General features: G+C 46.5%; 1 protein-coding gene across 2 annotated transcripts in view; it reads left to right on the top strand.

The window, feature by feature from the left end:
- Positions 1–20102, top strand: part of MYO16 (myosin XVI) — a 517517-nt gene that overhangs the window by 418073 nt on the left and 79342 nt on the right. For both annotated transcript variants that reach the window (XM_044927086.2, XM_044927087.2), the window contains exon 28: positions 1217–1319. In XM_044927086.2, coding sequence (XP_044783021.2) covers positions 1217–1319 — 103 coding nt within the window. The remainder of the gene's footprint in view (positions 1–1216; positions 1320–20102) is intronic.

The raw sequence follows: 20102 nt of genomic DNA, 5'->3' as shown, positions 1-20102 counted from the left end.
GTGGCTCTAGGGGTAAAGAATCCACCTGCCAATGCAGGAGAGACATGGGTTCAACCCCTGGGGCAGGAAGATCCCCTGGAGGAGGGCATGGCCACCCACTCCAGTATCCTTGCCTGGAGAATCCACAGAGGAGCCTGGTGGGCTACAGTCCACGGGGTAGCGAAGCATCAGACACGACTGGGTGACCGAGCATGCCCACGTGACCGCCAGCGGGACACGTCCAGCCCTGTCAGTGTTCGGGTGGGGAGGGTGGACAGCCAAGGGTGCAGGGAATTCACTGCTTCCCTCAGGAAGCAGAGCACATTTTAGAAGATGCCAGATTTGCTGCAACAAACTCTAGATGGAAAGCTAAGATGTTCCACAGAAACTGACAGAATTGCAGTGACTTACCGATCGGCAGTAAGTTCCCAGGGTGGCCCAATGTGAGGACTGTAAACGCCCCAGATGCAGCCCCTGTGTTTCTCTCCTTCCTCCTGTGCTCACCCTCCCTGCCCCTCCCCTCCCCTTTCTCCTAATGCTGTGTTGCTTGCATGTCAGGTTAAATGCCTTTGCACCTTTTTTTTTTTTTTTAATGGGTCATATAATCTTTAAAGACATTTTTTTTTTTTAAGAAACCCAGAGGAAAACTTTATATAGCCATGAATTTCAACCAGAGAGTGAAATTTAATTATTTGGAAGAATTTTCCAAAAATAAAGGGTCTCTCTAGAAGATTTAAAGCACTCAATCTCTACTCTATGGGGAGGGCACTTCTCTACCTCTCACTTAAATAAGACTTCTGGGTGCTTTGGTCTGCCTTTATTATAGATTCTAACTTCATCTAGATTCAGTCTCAAACATTGATAAAGAATGCTGGAAAATCTTAAAGGGTGTATTTTGAGTATTCTAAAAATCTAAATGAGAACTAATAAATTCGTATTCTTTCTCTTGGAACGTGCTTTTGATAAATGGTTTGCATCTCTCCTGGTAATATTAAAGGTACATTAGAGGACTGAGAAGTATATTTGGTTCCTTTTAAAATCACATCCATGTAAAGGACAAGGGCCGTTCCAAGTGATCCAGGGCGAAATTCACGACACACAGAGGTGTGAGGGCACAGAGGACAAAGTAAGAAAGGGGAAGGATTTAAAAACTGGGTAACAAAGGCAACGCTGCTGAAAAAAGTCGTTTGCTTGACCAGTTCACTCATGGCTTTCCTGTCCCCGCTGCTTTTTGCAGGTACAGGCCCTTGGCCGAGACCCTCCCCAGCAACGAGAGGACACTGCCCGCCGAGGAGAGGTGCCGGCTGGCCCTGAAGCACTGCCCGTTACCAGGGTGGCAGGTGGGTGACCCCCAAGCTCCTACCAGAGCAGGTCAGGGTTGCCAGTAGGTGAGCTGAGTCATTGCGGGAGCCGCCCAAGTGTGTGTGTGCGCTCAGCCGCTTCAGTTGTGTCCGACCCCGTGGACTGTAGCCCATCAGGCTCCTCTGCCCATGGGATGCTCCAGGCAAGAATATTAGAGTGGGTTGCCGCTGCCTGAGACTCACCAGCAAAACCAAAGTGCTGTGATGTGTTTGGCAAAGAGAGATGCCAAGCGTAGTCCGTGAACACACAGCAGCCCTGATTCACCAATTTCATCAGCAAACACAGGACGAAGGAAGCCCGGAGCCAATGTTCATGACTCAGGGAAGAGTTCAGGATGGAGTTTGCCTGCATCTCAGACCCCAACATAGGCAGCAGAGCCTTCTGGAGTGTCTAAAAGGGGAGAAGTCAGAGGAACCAAAACAGGGGTGGTTGACAGAGCCCAGGGTTCCCTGGGGTGGTAGCCATGCTTCCAGAGGAGGAAGGAGCAGGAGACGGAGAGCAGGGATGTGCTCTTCAGAAACCCAGCGGCGGAGCCTGGATTTTGTTTAATCCCTGAAGCAACTCAGAAGACTGCCGTGAGTAGTGCCAGGAAGAGGAACGTGAGATGTAAAAGAACTGAGAAACAGAACTGAGCAATGATGGGAATCGGGGTCCTTGACACCAGGAACTCCTGCAAGTTTCTAGCTATAAAACATTGGAACTTGCACAGGAGGCAGAGAGTTTGGTAGCCAGTAGTTTCAGCAAACGGAGAAGGCAGTGGCACCCCACTCCAGTACTCTTGCCTGGAAAATCCCATGGGCGGAGGAGCCCGGTAGGCTGCAGTCCATGGGGTCGCTAAAAGTCAGACATGACTGAGCGACTTGACTTTCACTTTTCACTTTCATGCATTGGAGAAGGAAATGGCAACCCACTCCAGTGTTCTTGCCTGGAGAATCCCAGGGACAGAGGAGCCTGGTGGGCTGCCGTCTATGGGGTCACACAGAGTCGGACACAACTGAAGCGACTTAGCAGCAGCAGCAGCAGCAGTTTCGGCAAAACAGAACAATTATGGGAAAGCAGACATAAGTCCCATCTTTTAAAAATGATAGGGAGATCGAGTGCCTCCGAGGGAAAATATATGATGGTGGATGAGGCCAAAAAAGGGTGCTTTAGTGCAGAAACGACACGAAGAGGAGGTGCAGACTTGCTGGGGTGTCTGAAAGGGGAAGACAGGGTGGGAAAGGCAGGTGTTGAGCCCTGGGTTGACACCAGCATCCTCACCCGTCTGTGATGAAGAACCAGGAACCTAGCATTTTAGCAGGGATGAGTAACGGTTTAATTGTCGGTGCCACCCAGGCACTTTCTTTATTATCCTTTCTCCTGTTCTTTCCCTTTTTTAACTAATAACGGAGTTGAACTTTAAATAGCGGTCTGAAGGAGGACGCGCACACAGCCTGTAGTAGGCACAGATGCACATCCGTGCCAAAAGACAGGATAAAAAAGGAGGAGGAAGGAGGAGTTGCTAACAGAGAGTGAAGTCAGCGAGCCACGCAGGACTCAGCGGCATCAGACGTGGGGCTGGCGTGCTGACTCACTCTCAGAACTTTAAGCCAGTGTCTGAGGGCAGGAGGAGAAGGGGGCGACAGAGGACAGGATGGTTGGATGGCATCACTGACTCAACAGACATGAGTTTTGGAGTAAACTCCAGGAATTGGTGATGGACAGGGAGGCCTGGCATGCTGCAGTCCATGGGGTCGCAGAGAGTCAGACACGACTGAGCAACTGAACAACAACTGAACAGAAGTGAATACAGAACACAAAGAGTTTCCTGTTGCATTTTGTTGCATTTTGCTCTTTAACAAACATAGATAAGAATGATGTACTTTATTACTGTTGAGAAAGAATGTTGAGTTGTTGAGGCATCTGGGAAGATTCTTCCACTGAGAGAGGGACTGGCAGGAACCATAACACCTGACCAGCCTTCGGTCCTCCAAGACACCTGATTGGAGTCTGGGGTCAAACGAGGAGGGAGGGGGCCCAGGGGACAACCCAGGGCAGCCAGGCAGCTGTCCCTTCCCCCACGTGTGCTAGGACACTTTCGACTTTGCCGCTGGGTATGGTGTGACACTGAACCACACATACACTGGGCCTTTGAAAAAGTACATCAAAATAAAACACGGGGAAGAGTTCCCATTTCATTACACTAATTTATTTTCCTTGGCTTTTTTTTTTTTTTTGTCTCCCTAAAGGAGGCCAAAGAAAAGAAGAAACGTATTCATTTGCAGATCGTATTTGTTTATGCGTTCCATCTTGAATAGTTAGGAAAGGTGGCTTTCTTCAGCTTCTCTAAGATGTAACCTTTCATATTCTCTATGCTATAAGACAAATTATTGACTCTAGAGAAATAAAGTGTATTCCTATTTCACTCTTGTACTAGTCAGAAGGCAAATGATTGGGAAAAAAAAAACAAAACAAAACAAAAAAAACTTCTTACCTAGAAAGCCAGACCCCTCAGTTTCAGAAGTAAAGCGTTTGTTTGAAATGTGTTGAAAGTTACAGGCAGAGTTGTTACCAGTCTTTTGTGGGAGATTAACAAGGACGAGGATTAAATAAGAAATGTTTGAAGCAGCAGCAGGTCCTAATGGGCGGTTTTGTTCAGGCACCATGGTCCTCAGATTGCTAAGAGGCCAACATATTTTCCATGAAGCAGCCTTTATGCGTCCTCTGGCTCCAAGTGGTTAGCATGAAACTGATGGCTATTCTCCTCCATTGCACTTAGAAGTGATGCTCGAACAGGAAGAGACTGGAGTCGTTCTTGGCTACGTGAATCTGGTGCGGAGTGTTAGCGAGAAATTCTATTCTCTGAACTGAAAAGCCGGTCTTTTCTCGTGGCTCCCGTGGGTCTTGAGGATCCTATGAGATCACTTCCTCTCTCCCCGACAGCCATCACAACCCATGCAGGAAACCTTCACAGCATCAGCACGGGGGCTCTAGCTCCATCGCTCCTGTTCTTTTGCACATTAGAGCAATTCCGTATGCGCTACTGAACCCTGGGGTCTGCTTCTGTCACACAGGAGGAGAGAGAGTCGTCTTCCCTTCAGTGCTGTGCGTTTGTTTAGTGATCCGCGGGTGCTGTTTACTGTTCACGTAGCCGTGGGTTTTGAGTCAGTATTCGAGGCCTTGGAATTTCTGAAGTCTCACCAGTAATGATTCCTCTTATCCTGGAAGTCTGTTACAACAACTCCAAGGGTGTTTTTATTATTTTGCTTTGCTCTATCCAAGTTAACCCTGATAGCTAACAATGCCATGCAGAAGAAAGAAAGGAGGCAGGGAACAGGAATAACCTCACTGCAGACATGAGGAAGTCGCTGTAGAGATCGGATTCCTGATCAAAATGCAAGGTGGGGTGAATATTTCGTCTGGGCCGGAAGGCCCTTTGCCGGGACCAGACCGGGCTCTTCGGTGGCGGGTTCTTTCCGCTGCACTCGCTCCGATCTGTATCTTTTAATGTAGCCACTGAAAGTCCCTTTACTCGGACGACAGAACTTGAAAGGCACAGATTATGCTTCCAGACCAGGGCTTTGATCAGAGGCACTGGGAGGTTCCTTGATGAGCCTAGCAGATTGCTTCCCATGGTTAGTGTCTTTTTTTCCCGTTTCTCATGCACCCGGTAGATGGAGATAAAACACGCTGGCTGCTTTGCCGTTGCTGCCAGTTCTGATTGGAATCTTTCTTAAGTGAGCGTCAGCCCCCTGACCCTTCTACAGCCACGGCTTTGGGAGGCTGGGTCCTGACTTAAGGAAAAAGGAGGAGAAGGAGAAAAGGGAGAAGCGGAGGAACTGGGCTCAAGGGAGGAAATGTTTGGTGCTGTCCCGTGTGTAATGTCTGTTCTAGTCTGAGAGTGGAGACCTGGCTGCTCCAGGCAAGGGATGCGCAGGGCTGGCCGGCATCCACGGTCCAGGTGCCACCCTGGGAGTGCTCACCTCGCCTTGATCCCGTGGGCAGAGGCAGGCGGAGACCCGTCCTGCTGAACCAGGTGGCAGCACCCCAGCAGGCGGGTGGCCAGGCCTTGTCCCCGTTCCTGGGGTCACACAGCCCGTCTTCTACCGAGCCGCTGCCTGTCTGTCCCCCACCAGTGGAGTAAGCGCGTTGCAGAGGCCGTGTCCGCCCTGTGGACTGCGTGTCTCCAGCAAGGGCGTCTCACAGGCAGGTGCTTGGTGCAGACTTGCCTGGCCAGTCAATGAGTCTTTATCGATAAGAAACCACCAAACGACTCTATATATGCAGACGTGGGCTTCTCAAGTGGCACGGTGGTAAAGAACCGCCTGCCAGTGCAGGAGATGTAAGAGACTTGGGTTCGATCCCTGGGTTGGGAAGATCCCCTGGAGGAGGGCATGGCAACCCACTCCAGTATTCTAGCCTGGAGAATCCCGTAGACAGAGGAGCCTGGCAGGCTACAGTCCAGAGTCGCAAAGAGCAGACACGACTTAGAGGCTAAGCACTCACTCACATACACAGACATATATGAACCTTTCAAATCTGGAACAATTCACAGAAACCTAAGAGCTCTGGTATTTGAAGGATGGTTTCGAGATGAGAGTCAAATGGAATTTTAGTGTATGTCTATATTTAGAAGGTGAAATGAATTCGTGGATTACTTCTGTAATTAAAGATGATGTTTAGAATTTGTAATCACTACCTAAATACAGCTTAAGTGGAATACTGCATGGGGCCAATTTAATTATTTTAAGCATGTATGAAAGAATTGTAAGTCACACAGACAGTGCTTTTTCTAAAGCACTTTTGTTTCTGAAAGAGCGATTAGCCTGTTGGATAGTTCACGCCACCGGCCCTTACTTCTCCAAGGAATCTTCACAGCATTTGAGCTGGTCACCACAAGTTTGGGCAGACTCAGTCCTGCCATTGCTTCCTGTACATTAGCAGCATCACTGCCTGAATAGAAGGCAGTTTTAACTTGATGGGAAGTGAAGGAAAACTGTGAGGCTAGAAAGGCATCAGTGCTTGGCGGTTTCCTGTTCATGTGCATGAAATGACAAATTTTAAAAACACGCTGGACGAGCTTTATCCTTATTTCAAAGCAGAATTTAAGTAAGTTGCTCAAAAAGCAATTGAAGTTTCCTGAAACAATTCGAATAGACTCTACAGGAGTGAATTCCAGGACGGTTTTGTGTCTCACCAGAGGTATTTTTCTTCATGAAACAAAAGGTCTGTGGATTGCTTCTTTTGTGAGGGGAAAAAAAAACCCGTTTTGAAAATAAGTTAAATTAAGCTACTAGTTATTAACTTTCTACTATCTAGTATTTTTAAAAATTATTCAGGTATTTCATTTATTTAAATATATGTATTTTTAATTCGGTCCCACTTTAAAAGTTACCTTTAAAAATCATCCCTCCAGTCTGTGTTCATTTATCGAACCCTTTCTGCCCGATTTTCACAGCCATACACCAGCGACGGGTGGGCCTGCATTAGCCATGCTGTCACTTCCGTCAAGGGGGAAACTTCTGAAACTAAGTCTAAGTGGAAAAATAAGTGGTATCGTCTGATTTTCACACATTTTATATGAATCAACTGGGTAGGGGATGCTGTCTTCTGTGTAGTTCTTTGAATGCTATATTCATTTTCAAGCCATCTGGAGGGTGATGAAGAGAGAAATGGATCTCTCTGTTCAGGGGCACCGGGCAGCCCCCTGCTTAGCAAGGCTTCCACAGGGATGGCTTTTACTGTCCTTCCAGACAGTTCTGGGACTCTGGGGTGAGGGGAGCCCCGTGGACGAGCAAAGGTGTTCCGTGCGCATCTGTCACAGGACATCGTGGAAAGAGAAGCTGAGATGATAACCTCAGGGAGACTTCCTGCTTTCCCTAACATTGTGAGGATGGGGAGTCAGATGCAAGAGGGCTCCCAATGACTTGCTCAAGGTGCCACAGACGGGAAGTAAAGAATCTGCCTGCAATGCGGAAGACCCAGATTTGATCCCTGGGTCGGGAGGATCCCCTGGAGGTGGGCCTGGCAACCCACTCCAGTATTCTTGCCCGGAGAATCCCATGGACAGAGGAGCCTGGTGGGCTACAGTCTGTGGGCTCAGAGAGTCAGACACGACTGAGGGACTAAACAACATCAATGTATAAAACAGATGACTAATGAGAACCTACTGTGTACCGCAGGGGACTCTCCTCGGTGCTCCGTGGCGACCTAAATGGGGAGAAAATCCAAAAAAAGAGGGGATATATGTATATGCACAGTAGAGTCACATTGCTGTAAAGCAGAAGCTGATGCAACATTTTAAAGCAACTAAACTCCAGTAAAAATTTTTTTAAATGTAGGAAGAAATTTTCTTTCTTTAAGGAAGAAAAAAGAGACTCTGAAAGAACTAGCAGAAAGCGAACCCCAGACTCAATGACGTCTGCTCGCCCTGTTTGTGCTTATTCGCTACCGGAGCAATCGAAGTCCTTGTTTTCTGCATCCCCTTCCTCTGAGGCAGGCTTCATCCTCCACACCCTCTCTCGTAAGGCATGGCCTAGTTTCCACTGCGTGTCTTTCTGAAATATATGGCCTCGCAAGGATTCACTCTGACAGTACTGAGAATTGCAAGATTAACATTTTACCATAACATTAAATAAAATCAGTTGGATGAAGGATTTATTATTTCATTAATCTAAAATAGTCCAGTAGAGAAAAGATAATAAAAGTAAGAGCAAGAAATTGTTCAAGTTTTAAACATGCTCCACTTTCTTTACATCTTTGAAGACGAGACAATTGTATTAGGGCCCTTGGCTCTTATTAGTACAATAAATTAATGGTTTATAGCCTTTGTTTTATTACTGGAGGAGCACTTCGTAAATCAACCACAAGTACAAGCTAGAAAATAGCCTATAAAACTACTCTTTCTCTCATGTTCTTCGTCTTTCTCAGGCATTATTACTGTTGAGCATAATAAAAAATAGGTATCTAAGAGTATCTCTTAGTACTGTGTGCATTATGACTGGGAATTACTGTATATGTGCACATATATTTATTTCCATTTTTCTCAGGTTCTAAACACATTCATATACACATATATGTGATTGTGATTTTGTTACAAAGGGTTCGATCTTTGTAAGAAATCTGACACATAGAGAAAGTTAAAGAAGACAATATAGATCACACCCATCACTAACTGACCTACCTATAGATTACCCCGGATGCTTGGTGTGTATTCAGTCGGTTTTTAAAAATAACATTATAGATGTTTGATTCTTGGTCAGCGTGTATCCCTTTATACTCTGAGGACGGATATTACGTCTCTTTTTTTTTCTTATATATTTTCACACACACGTGTGTGTAGTGTGTGTTTCACAATCACACCCCCAGGGGTCTGGTGAGCACAGACACTCAGCTTGTGTTTGCTGAAGGGCTGAGTGAACGAATCTCCTCCTCACCCCAAGCGCCCTTTGAAAAGGGAAGCACGCGCAGTCGAGTCTTGCCGCTCCGTGTGCTCGTCTCTCGTTTAAAGCGATTCTGCGTTTTCCCTCTCGGCCTCTTTAGGCAGAAAGCTCAGGGTGGTAGTGCCTGGCACTCAACCACTGCTGAGCGAGAGCGGCGATGCCCGCTGCGAGCCCGGCCTTTCACGTCTTAGGAATCAGCCCCGGCTCCTCTGACTCCAGGTCTGCTGGGGGAGCGAGGCGGCCCCATTGCTGGCCGCACTTTGTGTGTGTCCCGCGGTCACGCAGGCAGGGGTGCCGCCATCTCGGGGAGGAACGGCCTGGCCCCTCACGAGGGGAACAGGGAAGTGGACCGTGAGCAGAAAACCCACACACAGCTACCGGTTAGGGTCCTGCAAGCCCTCGCTGGGGGAAAATCCGGGGGGCCCGGGGTCAGGTAGGCGGGGACCTGAAGGGCACACCCACAGCCACAGAGTCCAGGCTGAAACGCGAAGGCTGGCGAGGCACGGGCTTGACCGGAAGTAGCGCGCGGCAAGGCAAGGGCTGGGCCGGAAGTAGCGCGTGGGGCGGGCGTGCTGCCGGGGGGCCTCCGAGAAGAGCCCCAAGCCCCAGCCGTGAGGGGGAAGCGCCCCCCTCTGAGGCCATGTTTCTCAGCCTCTGCTCTTCGCCTGTCAATCCCGCTCCCCAGGAAGGACAATGGATGAGGCACTAGGACTGCGGCAGGGGGTACAGAGTCCCTCCGCTGTTAAGGGGTTTTGCAGCCCCTCGAGGCTCGCCTTCCCGGGTCGGCCAAGCTCCGGCTTCCTGCTGCTGGGAGAGCGGGGGTTGTGCCTACGCCCGCCCCAGGTCCGTCTTTTCTCCATCAGTCCGCCGTGTGCTGTGTGCGTGCTCAGTCTTGTCCAACTCTGTGCGACCCCATGCACTGGAGCCCGCCAGGCTCCTCTGTCCATGGGATTCTTCAGGCAAGAGTACTGGAGTGGGTTGCCATTTCCTCCTCCAGGGCATCTTCCCTAGCCAGGGATCAAACTTGGGTCTCTTGCATCTCCTGCATTGGCAGGCAGATTCTTTCCCACTGTGCCACCTGGAATGAGGTAGTCATTCAGCAGGCCCTTATTAAGCACCTGTTGTATACCACCACCTTGTCATAGCTAAGGGGTTTTGCCCATTATGAATGAGTGTCACTCTCTAGGGCAGAATCGCCCTTTAGAATGGATGCTTAGAAGGACATGGGGTCCAGAGCCCTAGGGACTTATGGGAGCAAAGCTCAGCGTCCTACTTCAAGTTCAGTGTGAAGCCATTGAGCTTTAAGGAGAGTGTCACCGTGATCCAATTCACGCTTCAAACATGAGAAGAAGGAGAAAAACATCACTGGAAAGCAAATCTAGGTCTGGGGAGCGAGGCAACAAGCCTTAGGTAGTAACCCACATGAGACGGAGCAGGGCAATGGACACAGAGGGCGGCTGAGGAGGGAAGGGATAGGCCCTCACAGGGACCTTCAGTCAACAAGCACGTGACCTTTTATTGACTCAAAGAGTGAACACTCTTTTAAAACCAGCACATCAGTTTAGGTCAGGAATGCGCTCATGCTCTTATGTCCAAGTGTGAATTTGCTGCACAGAATAAGAGTGGAGCTCTCAAAGACGGAAAAGACCATATGATATTGCTTACATGGGAAACCTAAAAGAAAAATGGTGCAAATGAACTTCTTTACAAAACAGAAATAGCATCACAGATGTAGAAAGCAAACTTCGGGTGACCAGGGTGGAAGTGGAGGGGAAGGGATAAATCGGGAGATTGGGATTGATATATACACATTACTGTATATAAATAGATAAGTAATAAGGCATAGCACGGGGGACTCAATACTCTGGAATGACCTATATGGGAAAAAGATCTAAAGAGTGGGCACATGTGTGTGTGTGTGTTTATGCACTAAGTCACTTCAGTCGTGTCTGACCTTTTGCGACCCTGTGGACTGTAGCCCGCCAGGCTCCTCAGTCCATGGGATTCTCCAGGCAAGAATACTGGAGTGGGTTGCCATGCCCTCCTCCAGGGAATCTTCCCAACCCAGGGATCAAACCTGAGTCTCTGATCTCTCCTGCGTTGGCAGGCAGGTTCTTTGCCACTAGCACCACCTGGGAAGCCCCATGTGTGTGTATAGCTGATTCACTTTTCTGTGCATCTGAAACTAACACAATGCTGTAAATCAACTAAATTCCAGTAAAAATTATACTAAAAAAAAAAGATGGAAAAGACCTGGCCCTGTAGCCATTGAAGGCAGAAGACAGTTCACAAAATAAACATAGGTGAGTTGCAAAGCAAATATGAATGAACCACAGAAGAAATATTTGTAAAACTAGGAAGGCTAGGTAATCTTTTAAAAATATCTTAGAAGGCTTTCCTGGTGGCTCAGACAGTAAAGAACCTGCCAGCAATGCGGGAGACCCACGTTCAATCCCTGGGTCAGGAAGATCCCCTGGAGAAGGGAATGACAACCCGCTATGGCATTCTTGCCTGGAGAATCCCATGGCCAGAGGAGCCTGGCAGGCTACAGTCTATGGAGTTGCAAAGAGTTGGACACGGCTGAGTGACTAACACACTAAAATACTCTGGAAGAAGAATATAAGACCAGATGATGAGGACACAGGCGCATGAAGATGCGCGTCTTTAGCAGTAAGGCCGACATCAGGGCACACGGGGGCAGTAACATGGAGATGCTGGTGGTGGCAGGACTCTCGCGCTTGTGTCCACACCCCAGAGGGGACAACGGCTGTGATCGTGTTTATGCTGCTGTTAATCATTTGTAACCTCATTCCATGGGGCAGCGTAACTGTTACTGACATTCTTGAGGCCCTTTTGTTAAAAAGACAGAGTAAAGGTGCTCCCTGAGAGGATCCATTAACTTACCCAGTGCACTTTTTTGGAGCTAATCAACCTTGTTTGGGTTTGGCTTTGGTTTGCTTTTCACAAAGTGTCGCTCTGGGAGGAAGAGATATGTTTTGAGCACTCTTGACCAGATTGGTATGATTTCCATAATGAAATAATACATAGGGTCACGTGGTACATAATTCACTCATAAGCTCAAAATAGTGGTTTTTATTCATCACTGCTTGCTATACAGGTCATAGTATTCTGAGTGAGAGTAATTAATTTTTCTTAATCTGTAATTACATGTAATTCAAGCCAAACCACCTTCTTCAAATACCAGAAGATACAGTACTTATTAGAGTGTGTGGCTGTAATTATCTTTTCTGTGTTAAAGTTAAAATTCAAGAATGGTCTGTTTATAAAAAAGAGAAAAGAACTTATGTTTAGCACAAATGTATCCTTTGGTGATGTTTTAAAGTGCAATCAGAGCCAGACTGAACTTTAGGATATCTGTATTAGCCACCATGAAAATGTAAAATATGGAAATACTAATAATAAGTATAAATTCATAAAACAGTGATCTTCTGTAGAAATGTAACAGACCAAAGAAGTAAACAGGGCTGCACTCACCCTCTGCAATGGCCCACGCTCTGTCTGTGGAGTGTGCTTCTCTCTGAACCTGAATAAATCCATTTCTTACCCCAAAAGAAAAAAATTTTTTAAAAAGAAGTAAATAGGGGAAATATGTGAATTCAGCCTGGAGGAGATGGCTTTTAGTTAAGTGGTTGTTTCACTGAGCTTCCTGAGAGTATAAGACATATTCCATTCATCCTTGTGGTCTAGAGCCTGGCACAGGGCCTGGTACTAGGAAAGCCCTTGACAAATGTGTGATTTATGAACAGGGTGATGGAGGGAGGGATGGATAGAGGGCTGGATGTAAAGAGGGAGGGAGGGGTGGATAGGAGGATGGATGAATGATGAGTGAAGAGACAGATAAGACAGATGGTAGGATAAGTGGGTGAACAAACGTGAGAGAGGAAAACCAGGAAAGATATAATACACAATGCACCTAAGTCCTATGTGAAAATGACAAATAGCCGGGAATGTGTGAAGGTCTGTTCATAGCACGCAAGTGGGAATGTAGGCGTTCGTGGGGGACTGTTTCTGTCTGGAAGAGATTACCTGGTAGGTACAGAAAGTGCTTTGCATGGTGAAAAGGAGAACTGTTTTACAGGAGCACGGTGACATTCTCAGATCAGCAGGGAGAGGAACAAATCTGATGGGAGAGAGGCACAGACATCAAAACACATAAGACAGTGTGTTGTCCTTGTCGTTGTCAATAAAGCTGTTTTGAAAACTGAACAGGTTGACATTGGGAGGGCACTTTAAATTCCAACATTACAGTGAAAGAAGTTGACTACTTTTAATCCAGCTATGATTTTATATATCTTGCCTTTATATGGGAAGTATGTATTTGAATAATGCTAGTGTTTTTAGAGCCAAGGAGATTAAAAATTTCAAAGAGTAATTTTTTATCTATAATAACAAGGGTACAGCATTTTGCAGCAAAAATATCAGCCCCCACAGTAAACTCTTTCTCAGTCAAATCTAATCTGTGGTAACTATTAATAAAAAGTTGCCAATAATCGCAGACACAGATATACAGGGATGGCACGTAACGAAACAGTGGCCACAGCGGTGACATCATTCACTAAGAACGCTGCTCGGCTGCTGCGGGCCCTTGACACAAGGCTCCCGTGGGTTTCTGCCCTCAGTGCATGGGGAGTTAGAATCTCAAGTCAATAACATCTCTTTTAGAGGAGTAAAAAGTGTTAGGCCATCAGAGATTAATAAAGATCATATTATGAGGGCGTTGGAATGCCAAACCCCAAAGTATGCATTTTAGCTTACAGGCAATACAAAATCATGGAAAGGTTTCTAGAGTGTTAATAGACTGGAGGCAGTGGCAAGGTGAGCCAAGGGCAGGTAAAGAATTAGAGGATGGAGTCCTAGATTTTGGATACAGTTATCTTATACCAGAATGTGATGGTACCAGAAATATGACACGGAACATCTGTTTCTCCAGCTGCAGTAGACACATTTTTTCCTTAAATAAATGCATTCGCATAGTTTAAATGGATTTATTTTTTTTAAGATTCAATTATTTGAAATAAATAATTTTAAAAATCTTAGCTCACATTGTAGCTACTATCCATTAAAATCATTTTCTTTGAAATTCTGTCTTTTCCATTTTGTCATGCCATCTGCTTTCCTTCACCTAATATGTGTATATTGTGCCCTTTATATTTTTCCAACAGTATCCTAGCCCACAAATATTTCACAGTCAAGTTGAACATTCCAACAGGTATTTCAGTAATGACAAAAATGGGAATTCAGTGGCCTTCCACTGTAGAGATATCTCTAGAAGGTACATTAGAAGATAGAGATATCTACAAGGTACATTAGTGACATAGATACATTACTTTAATGAATTCATTATTATAAAGTACCCACTAGACTGAGAGTTCATGAAGCCATCTGGGTTTTGAAGGATGAATAGGAGCCATTCTAGCAGATGATTTAGAGAGAGAGATGAAGAAAAATACAGTGTTATATGTTAAGCCAGAAGGAGAAAAATGTTCCTATTTAGAAACAATAAGAAAGATGATATAATTTGAGAATAAACTCAATTGCATTGGAAAAGGATCTTGTACTATAGAAAGTCTAATAAACATTTCAAGAGAGTTTGAGCATGATCTTGGAAATCATGACCTGCTACTAAATAATTTTAAGCATAGATGCAATGGACATGAACTTGGGCAAGCTTCGGGAGATGGTGAGGGACAGGGAAGCCTGGTATGCTGCAGTCCATGGGGTCGCAAAGAGTCGAACATGACTGGGTGACTGAACCACAACAGAACATAATGAGACTGGTGTTTAGAAAGATACATTCAAAACTGTATCAGTAATTGAAACGTTTGAAGTCCTCAGTGACAATTCTGTTTAATCTTTTAAAATCTGTCACTTCAGAAAACAAAAACAAAAGCCCTAATGGTTTTCTGATAAAAACAGTGATGACTAATTCACAGATGGCTCTTCTGAAGGTAGTTTTGCCCACGATCTTCCAAACAGCAAGGGGTGATCGGATGGGGGAACGTCCCTAAAAAGGTGAGGCCAGTGATGCAGAAAGGGTGGTGAAGTGTTGAAGGACGCCCCTGAAAAGGTGAGGCCACAGAAGCAGGAAGTGTGGGACCCTCTCCCCTTCCCAAGAAGGGCAGCCCTCCGTGTCTGCCTCTCTGGTTGGAAGTGACAGTCAGAGTTGAGGATGAGGACAGGGAAGCAGGGCAGGGACCTCGCAGATGCCCTCAGCATCTCTAGCGCAGCCTCCAGGCCACCTGCACTGCATGGCAATCACCCATCCAGCCTTGTCTCTGTTCCCGTAGCCTGCATCCCTGAAAAACCCCTAAAAACTGTATCAGTTGTTGAAACTCTCCAAGTCATCAATGACAATTTTGTTTCGTCTTTTAAAATCTGTCCCTTCAAGAAAGAAAAAAAAAACCTAATGGTTTTCTAATAAAAATAGCAATGACTGTACTCACAGATGGCTTACTTTACAGGAGTCAGGATGACATTAAGGTTTTCATCTCAGATAGGAACACGCTGCCTCCAGGGTATACACGGGGAGGGCTGGGTGGCAGAACGTGTCAGGCTCTCCTTTTCTCTGGTTGTGAGAACAGCTTTTTAGAAGAGAATGCAACCAAAGTCAAGAGTGGAGGTGCTCCCAACATTTGGTCTCATTCAGATGAATCTTAATTTACTGGATTTGATATAGCGTAGCAAGGCACTGATTTCAGAGTAAATGTGTATGAATTCAGCACGCAAATGAAATCAAAATGACCAACACTTTTCTCCTAGTCGGTGTCATTAATAGACAAGGTAAATGCCTGAAAATGCAGGGATCTTGTCTGGGTTTTCCTGATGAAGATAGATTCCTTGATTTATGTCCTACTAATCCTTAGTATAGATCCTTGGTAGCTCAGCCGTAAAGAATTCACCTGCAATGTAGGAGAAAAAGGTTGGATCCCTGCGTCAGAAGATCCCCTGGAGAAGGGAATGGCAAGCCCCTCCAGTATTCTTCCCTGGGAAATCCCACAGACAGAGGAGCCTGGCTGGCTAGAGTCCATGCGGTCACAAAAGAGTTGGACATGACTGAGTGACTAAACAGCAACAGTAATCCTTGGTATCATTGAGAGCCGAGGCCTTAAGGACTGAAATGTATTATTCAGAATAATTTCTGAAGAAGGAATCTGAAATACTACTAAATGGCTAATTTCATTTTTAAGGAGAAAGAAACATTTTGGGGGTGAATCTGTTTCATATTTTTGAAGAATAAAATTTGGGATATTTTATTTTACAATCTCTTTGAAATGACTACATGTTTAGTACATACAGTAATGCTTCATTAAGTTCTTATATCTTATCATAGTGAAAGTGAAAATGTTACTCTGTCAGTCCTGTCCAACTCTTTGCGACACCATGGATGTAGCCCGCCAGGCTGCTCTGTCATTGGGATTCTCCAGGCAAGAATAGTGGAGTGGGTAGCCATTCCCTTCTCCAGGCCCGACCCAGGGATTAAACTCGAGTCTCCTGCATTGCAGGTGGATTCTTTACCATCTAAGCCACATATCCTAGCATGGTGTCAACAAATAAGATGCTCTTTTTTTTTCTCAGTTATACTGTGTGGTTCTGTTCATAATGTCCTGCTTATCACAACCGTGGCCCTATTCTCAGTTTGCCCTCTTGGGGAAAGCTGCCTCAGCCAGCATAGCCAAGCAAATGCTAACAAGTTTAGCTGTTGTTCAGTCACTAAGTGGTGTCCGTTTGCGACCCCATGGGCAGGTGTCCCTGTCCCTCACTATCCCGGAGCTTCCCCAAGTTCAGGTCCATTGAGTTGGTGATGAGCCAGTGATGCTATCCATCTGTCTCATCCTCTGCTGCCCTCTTCTTTTGCCTTCAATCTGGAGGCAAGGAATGACAAACCACTCCAATATTCTTGCCATGAGAACTCCATGAACAGTATAAGAAGGCAAAAATTTCAATGAGCATCTCCAGACATAAGCAACCCATAGATAAGTCATGTGGTTAAACAATAAAAATAAAGAATGACTGAATGAATCTGCCTATTGGATGGTGGTGGTGGTGGTGGTTTAGTTGGTCAGTCGTGTCCGACCCTTGCGACCCCATGGACTGTAGCCTGCCAGACTCTTCTGTCCATGGGATTCTCCAGGCAAGAATACTGGAGTGGGCTGCCCTGCCCTCCTCAGGGGACCTTCTTAACTCAGAGACGGAACCCACGTCTCTTACATCTACCTGCATTGGCAGGCAGGTTCTTTACCACTGCTGCTGCTAAGTCGCTTCAGTCGTGTCCCACTCTGTGAGACCCCATAGACGGCAGCCCACCAGGCTCCCCCATCCCTGGGATTCTCCAGGCAAGAACACTGGAGTGGGTTGCCATTTCCTTCTCCAATGCATGAAAGTGAAACGTGAAAGTGAAGTCACTCAGTCATGTCCAACTCCTCAAGACTCCATGGACGGTAGACACTAGGGCCACCTGGAAAGCCCAAGGTAGAGGAGAAAGTGAAAGTCGATCGGTTGTGTCCGACTCTTTGCGACCCCATGGAATTCTCCAGGCCAGAATACTGGAGTGGGTAGCCTTTCCCTTCTCCAGGGGATCTTCCTGACCCAGGAATCCAACCGGGGTCTCCTACATTGCAGACAGATTCTTTACCAACTGAGCTATCCAGGAAGAGAGGGATCAGCTAAATAGCTACATCATCGTGCCCAACCTTCTGTCTTCTGTCTTTTTCAGTTAGTCCCTCCATCATTTATCCTTATCACCTACTGAGTCCCAGGTCTTATTTCCAACTTGCTGAATGACTTCCAGTCCTGGCTTTGTGTTCGGTGTTCATCATACCTTCTTTTCATCCTGGAAGACATTATCATCTGTTTCTCTGACTCATCTTTTACCAGGACTTCACAGTTCCTCATCTTCTGTTTCTAATCGGTCACCTTCCTCACAACCCTACCGCTTGTGAAGTTCAGGAGTATTTCTTTACATTCTTCCGGAAATGTAAATATCCACGTGCAGTGGTGAAGACCTACTGCAGCATGCTGAGAGAATCTAAGGGTCATTCATCGGCTACTCTGGGAAAGCAGATGAAGGTCATGCAAGCCCTACCAGATGGGAAGAAACAGGCATCAAAAATCCACTCCTGGAGGCGGGGCCCCAGGACAAATGGAAATCGGCCAACGGACAAGCAGCAGTTGTGGAATCTTCCAAACCTGAATCATTGATCCCATTATAGTGTCCTGCCAAAACCATACCCAACAATCCATTCTCAAGCCAGTCTTTTCTTGCTTTTTTAATTGGGCTATAGTTGCCTTCCAATGTCGTGTTAGTTTCTGCTGTACAATGAACTGAATCAGCGTTATGCATACATATTTCCACTCCCTCTTGGGACTCCCTACCCCACCATCCTACCCCTCCAGGTCATCACAGAGCCCCGAGCTGAGCTCTCTGTGCTATACAGCAGCTTCCCATGATGACCTGTTTCACACCTGGAAGTGCATATATGTCAATCCCAGCCTCCCAGTTCACCCTACCCCGCCTTCCCCACCCGGCCTCCACATCTCTCTACATCTGTGTCTCTATTCTTGCCCTGCAAATAGACTCAGCTGTCCCATTTTTTCTAGATTCCACACATATGTGTTCATATATGATACTTGTTTTTCTCTTTCTGACTTTCTGGAACCTCATAACTTTCCAGAATAATTGGTAAAAAGTTAGATGGCCTCCTCTTCAATTTCCCAGTGTATGCCCTGTGTTCACAGGACAGTGTCTATGCTTTCCCGGGAATGTGCCTCCCAGTGTGGCCAGCAGGGACAGGTGTGGCCTCCTCCTTCCTGCCTCTCCACTCAAGCCTGTTTGTTGTTTTCTGCTCCTTGCCTAGTGTTCCTGTTCCACTTTCATCTTTTCCCATCATCCCTGGAAATTCTTTTTGTATCCTCAAATCTAGCAAAGTTCTCAAGATCCACCTACTTGGAATTTTTGGAGTGGCTGTTAGAAATATCACTAGAAGAGATCTTCGCCATCCCACCCAGCTCTCTTCCCACCCATGGTCTCCACCAAATTAAGGGAGAAGAACTATATTCCAGCCCTTGCATCTCCACTCTGAGGGCTCACTCCATGGCGAGCGCCCTGCAGTGGTCATACTGAGGCTGCCTGCTGTGTAGCATCGCTACCTATAACGCTTTGGGAGTTTTGTTTCAGAATCCAAGTGTGCATAGATTTTGCTTTGGGGATTTAGTTTCCTATCGTGAGTCACATGGGCTTCCCCAGTGGCGCTAGTGGTAAAGAAAGCGAAAGTATTAGTTTCTTAGTCATGTCCAAGTCTTTGTGACTCCAGGGACTGTAGCCTGCCTGCCAGGCTCCTCTGTCCATGGAGTTCTCGAGGCAAGAATACTGGAATGGGTAGCCATTCTCTTCTCCAGGGGATCTTCCTGACCCAGGGATCAAACCCAGGTCTCCTGCATCACAGGCAGATTCTTTACCATCTGAGCCACCAGGGAAGTCCTTGCCAGTGCAGGAGAAATAAGAGATATGGGTTTGATCTCTGGGTCTGGAAGATCCCCTGGAAGAGGGCATGGAAACCCACTCCAGTATTTTTGCCTAGAGAATCCCATGGACAGAGGAGCCTGGCAGGTTACAATCCACGGGGTCAGAAAGAGCCAGGCATGACTGAAGCGACTTAGCACACACACATCCACAGTGAGTTACATTCCACAATCGACAATGAACAGAAGATGACATGCCCCCCCACGCCCCCACCGAGTGCCTGTCTCACAGATTTGCTCCGTGGTGCTCACAGACAGTACCAACTGTTCTTCCTGTTGACTGCCAAAATAAGTCAGCAGTTGGGAAGAAAAAAAGAAAAAAAAAAAACACAACACTATGAATTATGGAAAAGAACTGGGGAGACAGAATGGCAATACAATGGGGCGAAAAGTACCAATTCTCTGTGGCCACCCACTCAGGTGCCTGCCTCATACTTCAGCCAACAAAAAGAAAAGTAAATGAAGGAGGACATCTAGTCAACCAGGAGCCTCAGAAACAGGAGAGTGGAGAGGGCTTTCCCTGCCCGTTCAAAGAGCTAGCCCAACTGCCGTAATGCAAGATTTAGGTCTCAATCTCGGGCAAAACTGTTTCATGAACACAGCAAACTGGCCTACGGGAGAGCTAGATGGAAAGACTGTTGTTGTTCAATTGCCAAGTCATATCAGACTCTTTGCAACCCCATTGGACTACAGCACGCCAGGCTTCCCTGTCCTTCACTATCTCCCTGAGTTTGCTCAAACTCATGTCCATGGAGTCAGTGATGCCATCCAACCATCTCATCCTCTGTCGTCCCCTTCTCC

The sequence above is a fragment of the Bubalus bubalis genome, chromosome 13 (assembly GCF_019923935.1).
Source record: "Bubalus bubalis isolate 160015118507 breed Murrah chromosome 13, NDDB_SH_1, whole genome shotgun sequence".
In the NCBI taxonomy this organism is placed as follows: Eukaryota; Metazoa; Chordata; class Mammalia; order Artiodactyla; family Bovidae; genus Bubalus; species Bubalus bubalis.
This window is presented reverse-complemented; position numbering and strand designations above follow the sequence as displayed.